At 39.5% G+C, this 17,948-nt stretch overlaps 1 protein-coding gene across 3 annotated transcripts in view; it reads left to right on the top strand.

Annotated features, from left to right (window-relative positions):
* Window positions 1–17,948, top strand: part of myo1cb (myosin Ic, paralog b) — a 38,705-nt gene that overhangs the window by 787 nt on the left and 19,970 nt on the right. The window contains exon 1 of one of the 3 annotated variants that reach the window (XM_057350606.1): window positions 1,574–1,926. The exons of 1 other annotated variant lie outside the window; for it this stretch is intronic. Coding sequence is in view for 1 of the 2 variants with exons in the window: in XM_057350605.1 (XP_057206588.1) it covers window positions 15,944–15,961 (18 nt within the window). In the remaining variant the exon portion in view is untranslated. Of the gene's footprint in view, window positions 1–1,573; window positions 1,927–15,781; window positions 15,962–17,948 lie in introns of those variants that run through there. One more of the 3 variants, XM_057350605.1, reaches the window with a different exon arrangement.

The following is a 17,948-nucleotide window of genomic DNA, read 5'->3' on the forward strand; positions in this document are numbered from 1 at the left end:
AGTTCAGTTAGTTGGTATCATTAATTTATTCAATATATTAGAGATTGTTTATTTATTTATTTGCAGTTTTTCATTATTGATTTATTTTTCATAATAATGACTTTAAAAAACTTTAAATGTAAAAATGTAGTATTCGTTTTTATATAATAATTAAATGCGATAACTTATGTTAACTTGAAGAACTTTATTGTAAAGTATAACCCATACATGTCTGGTTAGAAAAAGGGAAAAGTTGGCTGACTTCCAGTGTCACACCCCTCTAAGTCAACTATGCTTTGTGCTGTGTTCTATTTAATTTAAAAGCAGTTCTCTATGATTTGTTTGCTGTTTAAACTTTACATTGCATGGGTCATGTCAACTAAACCAACAGTTTAACTGTCTGCTTGAGAACTACTTGAGTTTACTCTCCATTTAATAGTGGATTGAATGGAATGCTGGATGAGGAAATGACACCAACATTCCGGAACTCCATACTTTTCCTGACTTTCTGCCAAGGTCACATTACCCTTAGCGAGTTTATGTGGGTTTGAGGGAATACATGAGGGAATAAGAAAGAGATATGAGGGAAAAAGCACCGTACTATTCTTAAATCACTGATAAAGACAGGAACAATAGCTGTAATGCCAATTTCCACCCAGCCGGTGACAGGAGACATATAGACACACCCTTAGTGCAGTCTGTCTTTCCAACTTTGCCCTGTCAACAGGATACAACCTTTCCTCCCTGTTCAGCTGGTCGGCAAAAATGTGATTGTGCTTTACGCTGGTCCAGAGTTTCTAAGCAAGAGCACGAGAGAAGAATCGACCACACCCCCTACAGCTACAGTACCACCCTGCACACACGAGGTCACCTTCACAATGATAGAATTTAGTTTAGACAAGGCTACCCTCACGTGGGTATATTTTACATAGTATTTGTGTATTGTGAAAACTGAGTCGTTCAGAATAATTTGCAGTATTCCTATGCTTTACTTCACAATTGATAGCATGTGACGTAATAAAATTCCAATCTGTGCAGTTGGAAACGAATGGTTGACAAAATGGCGGAAGGTTTAAGTAAAATCAGTAGTAGACCTAAAACAGATTTAGCAATGACTCAAGCATTTGCATGTCAATGCACTACTGTACATTCATTCACGCTGCTGCTATTGTCTGAATAGGCAGAAGTGCAGTACCCGACTACTATCTGTAGAGGGCGAGGTAACCCCAGCGTACCTTTGTTACGCTATAGGGTAACTATTTCAAAATCCAAAGGCATGGTTTTGTACCTTAGTTAAAGGTGACACAAAGTTATACAAAAATCCCACACATACTCATACAAGCACTAGCAATAGCATTTGTTCTAAATAAGCCCATACTCCGTATGTGAAAAAGGTCAGCCACGCAAATAATTATTTTACAAAGTACACTATAGTAAATATTTTTTCCTACTAAAATGACTACTTAATTTAAAAAAATGTTCACACAGCGTCTCATTTTCAATGCGTGAAGAAAAACTTAAAGACATACATTTTATTTTATTAGTCGTGGGATTGGTCGGAACTTCCTGGTACAATGTCTTTCGTGTGAGTGAGTGAGCGAGAGAGACGGAGGGAGGGAGGTAATATTTCTAACATTTGCCTCAACCTATTACTCAGTGTACCATGGCATATATGACCATACACTAGAGCAGAACCGGCATACATGATCATTTAAGGCCGATTATTTCACTACATCCACGTAGAATTAAATGAGTGAGCGATTGGACGCCTAGATTTCAAGCGTTGTGTTCTGGTCGTTGAGTTTCAGAAACGAGAGAAAGGTCCAGATTACAGCTCAACGACGGAAAGTTTCTTTAAATTGCTTTTCCCTGCAATGAATGCAATATTGCAGTAAGAATTCGCGTGTGGACCTATTGCGGGATTTGCAGTCGCTTTTTTAAATCAAGGTAAGTGTTTGACGCCGCGTCATTCATTCCGTTTTAGAATAAAAGCACATGTCAGTTTACCCTTTATGACGTATGACCTCAGAATTCACACGTGTGTTGTTAAGTGTCAGCGTGCTGACTTTCTGTACGTGTTTCTTTTACAAAATAGTTTTGTGGGTTGTGTGAATTTAGTCTCAAAGCCCAGTGAGATCCCTATCCAATCCAAACACCATTTCTGGGGCATGGCAGCTCACTGGGGCTTAATGCACAATTTCATGTACATTCGCTAGAACCAAACGTAGAGTTCTTAACAGGATACCTCACTCCTTTTCATTCAATGATATAACTACCATGACATCTTCAGCTCTTCATTCAAATGCATGGTGGCTATATAAACAAACCCTCATCTAAACGAGCTCCATTTGTTTGGAAGTCATCTGAGTGACTTCAGACCACATTTTTTCCAGTTCACTCAAAGAGAGTGATGGGGGAGTGAAGGAGACCAGCTGTCATTTCAAAATTAACCTCCCTAGATCCTATCAATTTTGAGATTCCACTGGGTATATGCTGTCTTGTGCAATTCAGAAAATGTGTTCGTTTTGCTGTACTAGTTCAGGGGTGGATGTTAACGTATGTTGCGTTCACCCGTGTGTGGTTGAGCTGAATTGGTGACATCTTAAGGTCGTTGACTTGTGTCCTCAAAGGTCCTTGTGAGACATGTTATGTCTCATGTGTTGCAAAACAATGAAGATATGCTTGTCAAATTAAATGGAATGCTGTCAAGAGGAGTCTGCTCATTTATTTAAGTGTAATGCTGAGTTGTGGTGTAAGTACAATAATTGACAACACTTAGGCTTCCAGTTGAGTAGGCTTCTATTGAAGGCGGATCTCCTGGTGAATTGTTGCTATAAACAGTCAAGCTTCGAGTGGCTTGTGTTGTACACTTTCAAGAACTATAGGAAAACAATGTGCTTCACATATAAACGTATGGGTTTGCCGTTCAGTAGTTTACAAAGACTGGTGTTGTTAAAGTTATAGTTTACGCAAAAAATGAAAATTCTGTGTCAATTCAAACCTGTATGACTTTCTTCTGCAGAACACAAAAGAAGATATTTTGAAGAATGTTTGAAACCGAACAACAGCGGTACCCATTCACTTCTATTGGATGGATACAAAACCAATACAAGTCAATGAGTACTGCCATTGTTCGGTTACCAATTCTTCAAAACACCTTCTTTTGTGTTCAGCAGGAGAAAGAAAGTCATACAGATTTGAAATGACAAGAAAGTGAGGAAATGATGACAGAATTCATTTTTGGGTGAACTGTCTCTTTAAATATTTAGAATAATGCAGCGGTCACATTTGACTTTTCGCTCCATTGACTTCCATTCATGCGAATGCGACAGACCGGAAACGCAAGCCCGTCCGAAGATATTTAGCATTTCTCTGCGTAGCAAAGTTCAAGTTTGGTGAACTCTGACCTGCGAATTCGCGTCACGTGAGTGTGCGAGACCAATAAAAGATCAAAACATCACGGCGTGACCTCGGTACAGAAATGTAAAAGATGGAGGATCGCTCCCACCCATTTTCGCAGCACCGTCCGAACGAATTTCGCATGCTCAAACTTAAAGGGTTAAGGGAAATACTTTGGGGTACAGCTTCATAAAGAGTATATTTTAAGAGTTAAAGAAATCTGGGTTTTGGTTAGAGACATGGAGAATTTATACTTATCCAGCCGTCCCAACTTTCTGCTCAGTTTTATGTGTCAGCCATGTACAGTAAGCGTGCATGTGTAGTTTTCCATCCAGCAAGGAGACATACTTAGCGTCAGATAAAATAACTTTTGCCGTATCGACTGCAGCCACTTCTTGTTTAGTCTGTTTCATTATCGTCCAATCTCCGTGTTCTTCATGTGTTTATGGTGGCGAGGATGAGATATGAGATTGCTGCCGAATATTTGGTTCAGAGTGGGAAGGCTTGTGACATTTGTGGCTGTGTAATTTGTGCGTTTGTGTGCACCAGCCTTCCCTTATTGCTGGTGTGTCAACCAGACAGCTGTCAGCGTGTCCCGTAGAGATCTCAAAAGGGGATACACCTGTGTGTGTGAGACTCAGAACAGGATGTTCTCAGGGCTAACCAACCGCGGGTCTCTATACACTCTCTTAGACTTGACTATGACTGATAGAATTGTACATTTGTTGTAGATAAGATTGGTTGCTTCAAATTTGTTGTTTTAGTCACCTGGCATATATAGAGAGAAGTTTTTTCTATATTGTCAATTATACTTTTGTATCAATTATTGTATTTTCTGCATTGTTTTTTTATGTTAAATATAGCAAAAACATTGCATTACTTGAAAATTGGGTGACACCATTTGATGTTGACATTAAATATGAAGTCTCAACAAATGTATAAAAGCACCACATAATTCTGTGGTGTTGAATATTTCCACTCAGAGGAACAAAGTAGATCCATGGAGTCTATGAGTGCTGTTAACCATGATATTTGCTTACAGTATGAACAGCAAAGCACGTCTTTGCTCTTGTTTTAGTTTGTGAACGGGAGGTTGGGGGGACACAAAGAGACCCTGAGAATGTGGACTTGTGTGTGTAAATGTCTTTCTGCCCTGTGGTGAGTCATGAGCTCATTGTAGGATCTGCAGTTTTTCTTAATTTAGCTGTGGCTTTTCCATTTCAATTTTCCCATCGAGGGCCCTGCCCTAGACTCCTTTTGCTCCATATCAGGAAAAAACTGCAAGAGTGAGGACTTATATCTGCAGCTCTCCAGTTTCTTGTTCATCCCTTACTAATAAGGTTATCGTAATATCATATGATAACACATTCATGTACCATGGAATTATGATATTTACATAGAACTTCAGGTTATTCAAAGTGCTGCCACTGTGCTTATTCATTGTAGCCATTAGTACATTGCTACAGGTATTACCACGAAGGAAACCGACATTTTTGCTTTTATCGTAAATTCAGTAAAAGAAGTGAACAATTAAAAATCGTTTGTTTAGAGGAAGAGAGTCAGTCAAACACATCTTATTAGATGTTCAAAGTTACTGTTATTTAAGATTTTTCCTGCTCTCTTGTTTTTTGCTGACAAGTTGCCTGCTCACAGACACACACACACGCACACACTTCCATAACTACTGATTAACCTGATGGTGTTAGATATTCTGTAAGCCATCTGAGATCCTTTGACACAGGTTTAAACTGTGCCCTTATTGACGCGGGTGGACGCTGGGGCTGCAGTCGTGGGATTAAAACTGGCGGCTGAGGTTAGATTCCTTTTTCCAGAGGTTTTCCCTGACCTGGAAAAAAGCACACCGATGAAATTACAGCGGTGATGACATCTTTTTGCTCATAGCACCGTGGAATTTCACATCAGTTTATTCATTCTTTTTTGCCTAAACTTAATGTTTGCGTTTTGTCTTTGGGCTTCCTGGCGTGACTGGCAGATCTGATAGTGGCTTCACTTTAACTAGAATTACGTGTAATGACTTGAATATGTGATTTGAAATGTTCAGCTTGTACATTAAGACAAAATGTGTTCTTGATGTTACCCTGAACCTATGCTGCACATCTGTACCCAGATGTTCATGGTACCATCCTTCACAGGTACACGTGTTGTGTTTAGATAAATCAAGACTGAGTTCAGCAGTGGTCTTTATCAAAGACCTTTGAAGTGAAACCTTTATGAACTGATACTGGTTCTTCTCACAATCGGCATATTGGGATCTGGAGGGTGTGGGTTAATCTTTAACAAGACTCTCTCCGGCATGTAGATAAGTCATGCAATCCAAGCCAGGTGTGTCCTTGCACCCACGCCACAGAGATGAAACAGGGAGGGTATAATATGCATATGGAGCCAGGCCTGTTGACCAGTGTTTATTGTCTCAATGTTAAGGGGTGAGGCATAAAGTAGAAGCATTGTTTGCATTGTAATAGGAAAAAAGTCCTGATGATAGTACCATTCCTGTTGAGGCCTGTTACTTGGTGGCCGATTTGTTCTAGTTAGGGATGCACCGAAATGAAAATTCTTGGGGCGAAGCCGAATAAAAATGAAACACTTCGACGAAGGCCGAATATGGCTTTTCGTATTGCTTCTATTTATTTAGCCAATCTTTTCACTATTGCGTAAACTGAATGGTCGAAATGTGCTTTTTATATTTTGTCTTGCTTTTCAATATAATACAGTATAACTTAAAATAAAATTGGGCCAAACAAGTAGGCTAAATAAATAAAAAAATTGAGCCCTCTCACTTCTTGAATAGCCTTTATTAGGCCTATAACTGACTGCTGAAAGATTGTACTGTACTCTGTACCTCTACAACAAAACACTTATTTAAAAGTGTCATTCAACATTTTAAGCTAAAAATATGAATAAACGAAAACTGTTGGATTATTATAGGCTGCACTGCAAAATGATTTACAGAAAAAAAAACATCCATGCAAGCAATTCTGACTGACAACCATTTCATTTCTCGTCTCTCCTCCAAACTCCGCCCACAAAAGCTGACTGTTCTCTCAGAAGGTGCACTCGTGGCCACCGGGATGCACACAGATTAAACGATACATTGACTATACTACGATACTAAATTGTTTAGAACAGGGAACTGTATGATGTCAAAGGATGTCCCACTCCAGTCTGAAGTACACAAGTTACCGACCGCTAAAGACGCTTTCATTCAGACATTTTCTCCGGCGTGGCAAGTTCCGTGATGTGTCTTTCTCAGACACGTTAAAATGCTCCACACACTGCCGACATGTTTGCTGCATTAATAAAGCGCTCGCGTCTCGCTCTCGCTCTCTCTCTCTCTCTAGTTTATCAGTTTTCAATTTCCATTTCCATTTATGCATTTGGCAGACGCTTTTATCCAAAGCGACTTACATTGCTTTATCCTATACATTTATACATAGGCATGTGCAATCCCTGGGATCGAACCCACAACCTTGCGTTGTTAACGCAATGCTCTTGCATTGAACATATAACAAAAGACATACATTAAGTACAAACATGAGATTAAAAAAAATAATAATAAACTAAGGTGCTGAGTAGGGCATAAATATAGAATGAAATATAAAATAGTGTATATGTAAGTAAACAAATTAAATATGGAAATAAAATCTCAATATCAAAGTATATTTCAGGCAGAAACATGAGAATGTAATAAAGTCAAGAGTGTAGATGTGCATTGATTGTAGCAGATGAAGGCAGTAGTTTGTGCAGCTGATGTGTGTCTCTTCTCCCCCAGTAACATCTGCATTCGCTCTGTTTCTGAACACCTATCAAACTCTGGCATGAGCTTTGACATTTTGTGAAAGTGTTTCTCTCTCACATCTTTAAATTGATCACAATGAAGGAGAAAGTGTGTCTCTGTCTCCACCTCACCAGTGTCACAGTGTGCACGTTACTCGTTCTTCCTTTGGAAGCCATGTTTGTCTGTGTCTGCCTCTCTCTACGGCCAGACTGTGATCACTGAGTCTGTATTTGGTCAGGACCCGTCTCTGTTTCACATCTCCAACAGTGTAGAGATAATCTGCCAGATTGTATTTTCTGTTTAGGGTCCGATAGCATTCTAGTTTACTTTGGTTTTTACTTTCCTTTTCCCAATGATCTAAATATGACTTTTTACTTTCTTTGATCATTTGGTTTATTCTGATTTGGTTCTGTTCGGTTGTGCCGGTGTGAAGTTTCAGAGCCAGCTGGCAGAAGGGACTGGCTTTAGGTCTCAGCTCTTGGGTTTTAAGTGCTTCCTATTGAAGTGTGTTAGGAGGACTTGAGTTAAGGTGTGTCCAGAATTTGAGAGAACGTTTTTGGATGTGTATTATCAGGGGGTATCTGCCTAATTCAGCCCTGCATGCATTATTTGGTGTTCTTCTCTGAACTCTTAAAATGTTTTTACAGAATTCAGCATGCAGGGATTCTATGGGGTGTTTATCCCATTTGGAGTAATCTGTCAGACACAGTGGACCCCAAACCTCGCAGCCATATAGAGCTATAGGCATAATCAACTATCAAATATTTGACACCAGACTGGAACTGGAATGTCTGTTTAGGTGAATCTGCCTTTGATGGCGTAAAACGCATGTCTAGCTTTCTCTTTCAGTGCATTCACTGCCAGACCAAAACCACTTGACGCGCTGATTTTTAGGCCGAGATAATCATAGTGTAAAGTGTGTTCTATTGTAGTGTTTCCCAGAGTGAATGTGTATCTGCTATCCTGTAATCTGTCTTTTTTCTGGAAAATCATAATTTGAGGTTTTTTTATTTGAGTTTTTTTTTGAGTTTATCTCTCTAGTTTATCTCTTGATTTGATCTATTTCCTTGATTCAGATGCATATTTTATTCTTAAACAGATATGAAGGCTGGTATTGTTGTAGTTGTAAATATAGGCTGTCCACGACACGTCTGTCTCTGCACTTCAAAGGGGAACCATAGCATGTCTTGATAGTCACTCATGTCAGAGGCCCTCATGAAAAAGCGAAAGCGTGTTTAGGAATGCAATCATGATATCGTAGTAGAGATAAGTCCTCCTGGCATGTTTCATCAGGTTTAACATACCTACTGCTGGACCTCATTTCCCAGAAGTGCACTAAATTGTGAAGTGACTCCTTGAGAAAAACAAGTGATTTTCTATGTGAGACATAAACTCCATTAATTTTTTATGATGCAACTACACTTGATTTGCTGTAATAGTTTCTAGTCTAAAGAGATGAGCTCATATAATTCTACCTCAATTCACTTTGTCTTATTGAGTCATTCGTATGAGTGTGACTATGAACCCTCCTGCATCAGCTTTATTGCTGGCTTAAGGGTGGTTGTCCTTTTGCCCTTCCCTAAGGGAACTGCTGGTATCTTATAATTATGGCTGTAACGTGTGGAATGAATGGGCGTGATAACTCTCTGGACCCAGTGCTCGACATTGTCATGGTTGCCGGTCGCAGCAACTGAGCGTCTGTTCACCAGCTGTGTGTCATGCCACATGGTCTGCCATTGAATGATCTGTGTGTGGTATTGGTGTCCACACTGATACATTGTGTTAACCTCACCCCATGACTTGTATTTGAGCCGCCCCGATTGTGTCATGTCGGGCCCAGTCATATCTGAGATGTTGTAATGGAATGTTGAAATAAATACTTCAGTGTTTTCCTTAGGGAAGGATTTTCACAATGGGATTCCAAAATGTTTGCTTCATCCCGTGGCTCGTGTTCTGTTAAAAGATCAGGTTTCATGTTGGGATGGAGGAAAAAAAGCAGTTTTGTGATATTTTACGTGGTGATACTATATCAGTATTTTTATTTTCGATTGTGTGAGAAGGCAAAATGTACTGCATTTTATAGCCAACAAACAGCTATTGCTGTTTGAATAAAATACTCAGACTGAGCTAAGAATATAAAAACAAAGAACAGAAATTCAGTGCAAGTAAAAGAGACGCAAGTGATTTTAATAGGGATAATATGACTCAAGGATGCAAAATATATATGTTTTAAATTGATGTCCCAATGTTTTTTTGATGAAAATGTTTTTTTTCTGTCATAAATTACTCCCTCCAAGTTGTTCCAACCTTTGTTCTGTTGAACACAAAGAAAGATATTTGGAAAAAATGCAACTGATGTTTCAGTTACATCATTGACGACTAGCATAGTAGGAAAAAGGGTAGTCAAAGGTGCCCTAGAACTGTTTGCTTTCCTAAATTTTTAATAATATCTCATTTTGTGTTCAACAGAACAAAGAAATTTATACAGGTTATACAGGTTTGGAACAACTTGAGAGTAAATGATGACAGAATTTTCAGTTTTGGTTGGAGTTTCCCTTTAAGAATTGTAACTTTTGCTGCAATGCACTCTGTGTTAGGTATCCGTTAACCAATAAAAGTTCAGAGAGTCTGGTGTCGTTTTTTATGGCTTATGCTGTGTTTCAAGTGATCCAGCTCTGTCCACGCCCTCAGAACGCAGCCTTTGCAATACTATCCATTATATGCCCCACTGCAGCTTTTGTTAGCTTGTGGGTGCCCAAAGTTATAAACACAGCTTGTTAGAGGCCAGAGATAGAATGAGGGAAGGAGGAGGTGGCTGAGTCATCTGTGTTCCAGCCTCCATCCGCTCAGCATTGGATAGACACAGGAACTCTTGTGGGAACCCCCTGTCCCAGCTGAGAAGCATAACCTGCCCTTATAAGGCATTGTGGGTATTCTAAGCTTTGGGAGGAGGAGACATGGCCACAACATTGCCAACCCATCTGCGACTGTATATGAAAGCAATGGGAGTTCCAGTTGGCTTTAGGCAGTGGCGTTGTGCTGTATTCCCAGACCGGTCCTGGAAAAAGGAACACCGGTTGGGGGGTGGGTACAGGACTGCTGGATGAGTAGGATGTTTGGAGTTCCTGTACAAGTACAGTCTTGTCGCTTGAACTTTACACGTTTAACTTTGTTTTTGTCAGAGGTGAGAAAAATGGGTGCTTTGATGAGGTAAATTGTCTTTTTTACCCCTCCCAATTCACTTGTTTGTTAGTGCAGAGGTGGGCGTGGCTCCATGTGTGTCCTTCCACAAATGTGTTGCTCCGCCCACACATGTGTGGCTTGAAAAGGGAAACATCATTGATGTTCTTAAAATGTAGATGTCTTCCCTCTAACAGCATTGCAGTTCTGTTGCGGGGCATTTGCGTGTACACAGGGATTGTTTCTTCATGAAACCCTTGAGGAAATGCCAGCGTCTGCCTGTGTGGAAAAATAGTTAAATTGCGTTTGTGGAAAACATGCTTGTGTGCATCGTCGACGAACACCAAATCCATGAGTTATGGATTCAAACTCGCCCTCATGACACTGCAAACCTGTATAACTTTCTTTTGCAGAACACAAAAGATATTTTGAGGGGTGATCAAACAACATTGGCCCCATTGACTTCCATTGTATGGACAAAACCACTTAGACATTTCTCAAAATATCTTCTTTTGTGTTCCACAGAAGAAAGAGTCATAAACGGTTTTTATACCACCTTTAATACATATCAGAGCCTAGCACAACAAGTCCTCTAGAAATTTATTAGTCCTGCTCAGTGGAAGCAAGCCAGACAGGCACTAACACAATCTTCAACATAGAGTCAACATAAGAGATCAAATTTGTTTTAGAGATTTTTTTTCAGTCAACATACAACTTCCTGAACTGCACGTTGCCACAGTGACCATGTATAGTTATAGCACAACATTGAGTTACATGCTCTGATTACTACATAGTGATGAGAATGCATTGGGTTTTCCCTCGCTGTATATCCCTGCTTCTGTCTGTCGCTGTACCTAGTACTGTGCTGACTGTTTAACACCCACATGTATTGCATTTTTCTGTTCTAACATCACAACACACACTCACCCCCCCCCCCCCAAAAATATATTTATCACGTCTTACATGCAGCCCCTTGTTATCTTCTCCATACCTCTCAAACTCCCTCTGCAGGTCTTGGCCTACACATTTTTCGTTCTTTCTCTCACCTCCGCAGTTCGCCTATGTTCCCCTCCTCTTTTCCCATGATGCTTTGGGCTGTTCTTCCAATATCATGCCTTTCTCACCACTCCCATCGCTCACGGCCGTGACACATTAGTAAACAAAGAAGGATTTATTGTCATTGTGTTGTGTTTGCTCTGTAACCACATTCTCAGGGACCGTCTTAAAAAGTCATGAACAAAGAGAGTAAGGGAAAGAAAAACAGGATTAAAGACCTTTTTGTATGTTAAAAGTGTTTATTCATTATTCATTCATGCTGTCTGAAGTGCTGAGTTAGGGGTCAGCCTAAACAGAGAGGAAGTATGTCATAAGCTCAGAACCAAACTGAGTGGGGTTACGAAGTTCAAACATCAGGGTCATAATTAATTTCTTCTTAAAGCAACAGTTCGTCCCAAAATTATTTACTTATCATTGTGTCATTCCAAACCGGTATGACTTACTCTCTTTTATGAAACACAAAAGGAGGATTTTATTAAAATGTACTGGTTGCATTTTCCATTCAGTTGCAGTGAATGGGACTTTTAAGCTTCAGAATAGATGGGAAACCACCATAAAAGCGTTAAAAACTAGTCCATAAGCTATATTGCTATAGTGCTGTATTCCAAGCTGTCTGAAGCCTTACAATAGCTTTCTCTTTGGCATGTTAATGATATGTGACATTGTCCAATTCGTAAACATCGTTCTTTTAATAATCTTTTAAATAAATATTTTTTTTATAAATTGATGCAGTTGACAAACTTTTCTGAGTTATTAGTTCAACTTGCAGACTCGAGTACATCTTTTGTTAAGGCTTGTAGGCAACAGTCCAGTCCACATTCACTGTAGAAAATGTTTTTCAGCGAAAAGAAAGTGAAACAAGTTCGGAATGATGGAAGGGTACGTTAATAACAGCTTTCATTTTTAGGTGAAGTATAATTTTAACAATGCAGTAAATCTGACGGCCAGTGTTTTTAACAGTGGTTTTAATTTCACGTTTTAGAGTTTATTGCTATTGTTCTTTGGCCTCTCAGTGGGAATGTGTTCACGGCACAACCGTTTCTACAAATAGACCTGTTCTGGTTTGAGAGTATAAATAGGATTGTGACAGAGTGGGCGGAGAGAAGATGGGAGGGGCAGCGAGAGAAGGGAGGGGGGAACTGAGAAATACAACAACCAAACATTTTCATGTCTCACCACACAATATTTGAATTGAAATGCCTCTCACACACACATTGCATATTGATTCCATTTTCAAATACACTCATGTGGACAGATGAAATGATTGTGGTCAGGGACAAAGAAATTGATAATTGATTTGTTTGTGCGCAGGTTAATTTACTTCAGAGAGTCAAAGGTGAACATAAAAATCAACCATTGAGCTTGAGCCGAGAAGCATGCGCATAAATTACATACCGAATTTGAATTATTTTTTTAATTATCTAAAATAAAGTTCATCAAGAACTTTGGAAACTTGGCTTCACAAATTCATTGCTGTTTTGTATTCATTGTTTTCGAGGTTTCAAGTATAGTTTGAGTACTTTTGTTGTTGAAGAGAGATTTGAATTTGACCCCTCTGTGGTTGCTAGCATGTTAGAGATGCTAAGCTGCTCTGAATGGTTTTTAGCATTTATGCTTATGTGTTTAAAAAGCTTGCTGATAGCTTCTACTTAGAATCTAAATATTGTATTGGTTGCTAAATTGCTAGACAGTCTAGTTGCTAGGGAATGTCCCAATTTTTTGTTTTAGTACTGATTTTAAATGCTACCAGCAAATTCTTTTCAACTCATGTTAGCCATAGCCTTAAAGCAGAAACCTTAAGTAGTTTTGTCACTTACTTGGTAAAGCATTTTGTTTGCAGCTCAAAGGTCATGGGTTCAATCCCCAGGGAACACATAAACTGATGAGAAAGTGTAGCTTGAATTCATTGTATAAAGCTAAAAGTATCTACCAAGCAAATAAATGTAAATGTAATATACAAATTAGAATGCTGTAAGAAAGAATATATGTACATATGAAAATATGTATTCTTCAGAATAAGTGACCTAAAGATTGGAAATCAAGAGATGGGACCCAAAAGTGGCCAATATGGTTTGTATTACTGGGGTGAGAACACAACAAGCGTGGAGGGAAAAGAGCCAGAGTTTCCATTAGTGCTTTCCCACGGATATCATTTGACTATTCTAAGGAATGGAACCCTTCACATAACAAACAAAACTTCAGAGTGTTTGTTTCTCTGCCAGAAGACCATGTGAGGATGTGTCCCAGCAGTCTCAGATTGACCCGCGGGGTGTCTTTCAGTCTGGAGAGTCTGGCACACTCAGGCTGACTGCTGTAAAGCTTAACTTTACTTAACAGCAGGTTCAAGGGGCGATTCACTGGGGGTGATGTTGATGACACCATCTCTTAAAGGAACAGGTCACCCAAAAATAACCATTCTGCAATCACTCGCTTTTCCAAAATTCCATGTCTTTCAACAAAACAAAAGCATATAGTGATCGGGGGCTGCCTGCCAGGTTTGAAAAACAACCAAAAAAGCACAATAAAGTACCATAAAGCAACCTTCTGTATTGAGATTATTCAGCATTATTTAGAGCTGCTGTTTCATAAAAAAGAAATGTTCACAAAAATTGATTTTCTGTAAAATTCTCTTCATCTCTATCAGGAGTTCTTTATCAACTACAGCAAGGTGGAGCGCTAAGACATTATTACCATAGATCAAAGGCTATGATTGACGGACATAATCAAAGCTACCCGGGAGATCAAACAATAGGTTGATATGGAAACCGTTGTTTGTTTATCCTGTTTCACGGGCGACCCTTGTAATCCACTGACAGCAGCCGCTCATCATAAATTCATAAAGCAAAGTTCACTGTAAGTTTGTAAAGCAAACGCGTAATTGTGACGTAGCTGTTCCTCATCCTGTTCCCCCTGCACACTGGTTCTATAATGTCAATGTTCCCAGAAAGAGAGCAGCTCACACCGTCTGGAAAATATTACTCAGATTCCAGCAGGCGGGGTCTCCCATTATGTTGGCATATGTGTGAGAGGGAGAGAGAGTGAAAGATTGATATGACAGACCAAAGGAGGGAGAACTTGTTAGCATTCAGAGCTGGAAGAAACTTGTATCTTGTCTAAATTATCAGCGATGTGAAATGCCCTTAATGTTGAGTCCTTTGGAGTCCAGTAGGGGGTGCAGCTCAGTGTACGGAGTAGTAATGACTATAAATAAGCTTTATCTGGACAATGTACATGTCTTGTGTTACTTGGTGGAGAGGAGAAAATGGGGTGTGTCTTGTGACACTTCACTTAATACAATTTTCATTTTGGGGTGAACTATTCCTTTATTTACTCACTTTCATGTCATTTCAAACCTGTATGGTTTTCTGTCTTCCGCAGGACACAGAAGAAGATATTTTGTTAACCGAACAGCGACGGCATCCATTCACTTGCACTGGTTTTGTGGCCATACAATAGAGGTGAATGTGCCCCGCTGTTGTTCGGTTACCAACATTCTTCAAAATATCTTCTTCTGTGTGTTGCGGAAGAAAGAATGTCATCCAGATTTTAAATGACAAAAGGGTGAGTAAAATAAGATATTTTAAAGAATGGCAATAACCAAACAACTCAATTAAAAACCATTAAGACATTTCTCAAAATATCATCTTTTGTGTTCCACAGAAGAAAGAGTCATATATTGGTTTTGAATGACACGAGTACGTAAATAAATGACAAAATGTTTATTTTTGGGTGAACTATCCCTGTAATACTGGAAGACTTCGTTTTAATAGTGATGAAGACAAATTATTGTTCTGCTGATGGTTTGCAAAGATCTTTTGTAAGGCCCACACTTATCTTAGCAGTTTCGATCTTCATCTTATCTGTTTCTTATCATTCTATTCAATCTGTTTATCATATAGATGGCTAGCTATAAATCACACCTGTTGCCTAGGCTGCACTTTAAAACGATGTTGCTATGAAATCAAGCTGTAAACTCAAAGCCACCATTACAAATAACCTGTAAGGTACGCTTTTTGACTCGAGTACGTATCAGTCTTGCTTCCCTGACTGTTCTCTATCTGAAATCTGCCTCAAATCTGCTTCAGCATGCACTAGGGCTGGGGGGGCAAGAGTGGGTGGGCTAAGAAAGTAAGGGCAGAAAAATGCTGGGTCGCATTTCTTTCAACACCTAATGCTAGTTATGCACATTTCTACAGTGCTTTCTATCCTGTTTATATGGCTGGTACAGGGGGGATTTTACCTTAAACCCTATTGCAGAAAAACTGAACGATTGAGCTTAAGGGAGGCAGAGAGGGGGAGTGTGTCATTTTTCAGAAGGACTGACTCGTGCCTCTGTAGGCAGTGAGGGGGTAGAGTGAGGAAAAGGAGGGAGAGACGCAGGGGAGAGAAAAGTTAAAGTTGAAGAAATGGCAGCTGAGGAGCTCCCACACATGGAGTCGAAGAAGTTAAAATAACAAACTCCGAACACTTTCTCTAACAAGGGCTGTTGCGTTGGAAATACAAATAATTCATCTTCTTACAGCAACAAGGACGATGAAGTATCGAGGCCTGGTAAGAACACAGCATGCTTTATACTAAACAAAAACAGCTGGAGCATTCTGCAGTGTCAGTGTGGGACTTATTGACACTGAAATATGTGGTTCTGGGCCAAAGTTTAGAAAAGTCTTATTGCTTGAGTTATTTTGTGTTTAGATTTGTCATTTCAGACAAACAGCATGTGGAATGTATAGTTGGTAGTAGACCAATATGGATTTTTAAAATGGGCATACATTATTTAATGACTGTTGGTTGGCTGTTGGTAGAGTCGGGCACTGTTATATCATTTAAAGGGATAAGTTCACCCAAACATAAAAATTCTGTCATTGTTTACTCACCCTTATGTCATTCCAAACCTGCGTGACTTTCTTTCTTCGATGTAACACAAAAGAAAATATTTTGAAGACTGTTTGTAACCAACCAACATTGTACCCCATTGACTTCCATTGACATTGTTTGAGACATTTTTTTAAATCTCTTCTTTTATGTTGTGCAGAAGAGTGAGTCATAGTTTTTGAATAGCATGAGGGTAAAAAAATCATGACAGAATTTTTATTTCTGGTTGAACTATCTCCATTCTGTTGTTATCAGCCAAGTATCCGATTTAGAATCCAATTTATAATTGAGTGAAAAATTAAAAGCAAGATTTTGAGTGTTGATCATCACGCTCAAATCTTATCTGGAGATTCTCTTTTATGTTGGACCTATTGACTATCAGTGTCCGTGTTTACGCCATAGTCTCTGACGATCACAGTAATGCAATCTCTGGCCTAGAACCAGCAGTCGCTGTTGAATTCCTGGCTTGAAGGAGAGCAGGATAGATAATGAAACTGCTGCCTGTCATCGGGCCATTCCACCCCACTACATTTCTTCCTGTCTGTGTCATCTTCGACCTTCTGCTGATAGCCAAAGTGACTCAAAACAAGCAAACAAGACTGAGACCTCAGCGAGCATACATGTATTGAATTCTGGGGTTTTCTCAGGCCCGCCACCCACTCTGTGATGTCCTGTTGTGATACTCTACGAGTCAGCGTTCTATTGCATTAATACGAACACACCTTACGGTCAACAGCACGTTAGTCGTGTTTGAGTTTCACATCAGCTTTAAAAAACATTTGAATGTCATTGAATGTGTGCGAATAACATTATAGGTTTGATGAATGTCTTGCATCAGAGTTCTGGTATCTGTCGAAGAGAGATTGCCACGTCTTTGTGTTCTTCGGACAGTTTCACCTGAGATTCAGTGGATTGCTTTAGGGCCACACTCTTTACAGGAAGATGCAGATCTCAGGCACAGGAAATGAAGTTTACGACATGTGGTTGAGGAGAGATTTTGGTTTTGGTTTTGACCACTGAGATAAGGAAGACTGAGACTGAAAGAGAATGCTGAGTGTGCAGAGAAGTAATCTAGGCAAATATGAGCTATTTTGAAGATGGTTGAAGATAGTTTTGATTTGTTTAATATTTCATTCGTCAGCAAATAATTCCATTTTGTGTTGCTATTTTAAATTGTGCAAAACAGTAAAAAAGTGAACTTTTCGTACTATGATGACCGCACAAAACAAAATGTTTTATTCTGTGAGTGAACATTTTTAAGGTCCAGTAAGCAGTTTGTAAGTCGTCATTTCTCGTGCCCTTCAAACATCCTCTGGACATGAATGCCATGCATTGTCTGGCAGGCCCGACTGAAGGACAGTCTGTCACTTTCCAAGTCAAAAGGCAGTGCTGTGAGTGCGTTTTGAGAGTTCATCTTGTGGATGCATTAGAACATGTGATGTAACACTTTTCACCTGTTTAGAGTTTATCTTTAGAGCCAGTCACACCTGTCTGTCAACTTTCCCCCGCTGTCTTGACACCCACCAGCTGACTTTCCAAACTAACATGGCCCCTTTAACACGAGGGCAGCCAGCGAGTCAGCAGTTTGATGTGAATTGCAACGCCGCCCATGGAATTTCTAACCGTCCGAGTAGCAATTAAAGGAGCGCTGCGGAGTATCTTATTT

Source organism: Triplophysa rosa, linkage group LG14, assembly GCF_024868665.1.
Source record: "Triplophysa rosa linkage group LG14, Trosa_1v2, whole genome shotgun sequence".
NCBI lineage: Eukaryota > Metazoa > Chordata > Actinopteri > Cypriniformes > Nemacheilidae > Triplophysa > Triplophysa rosa.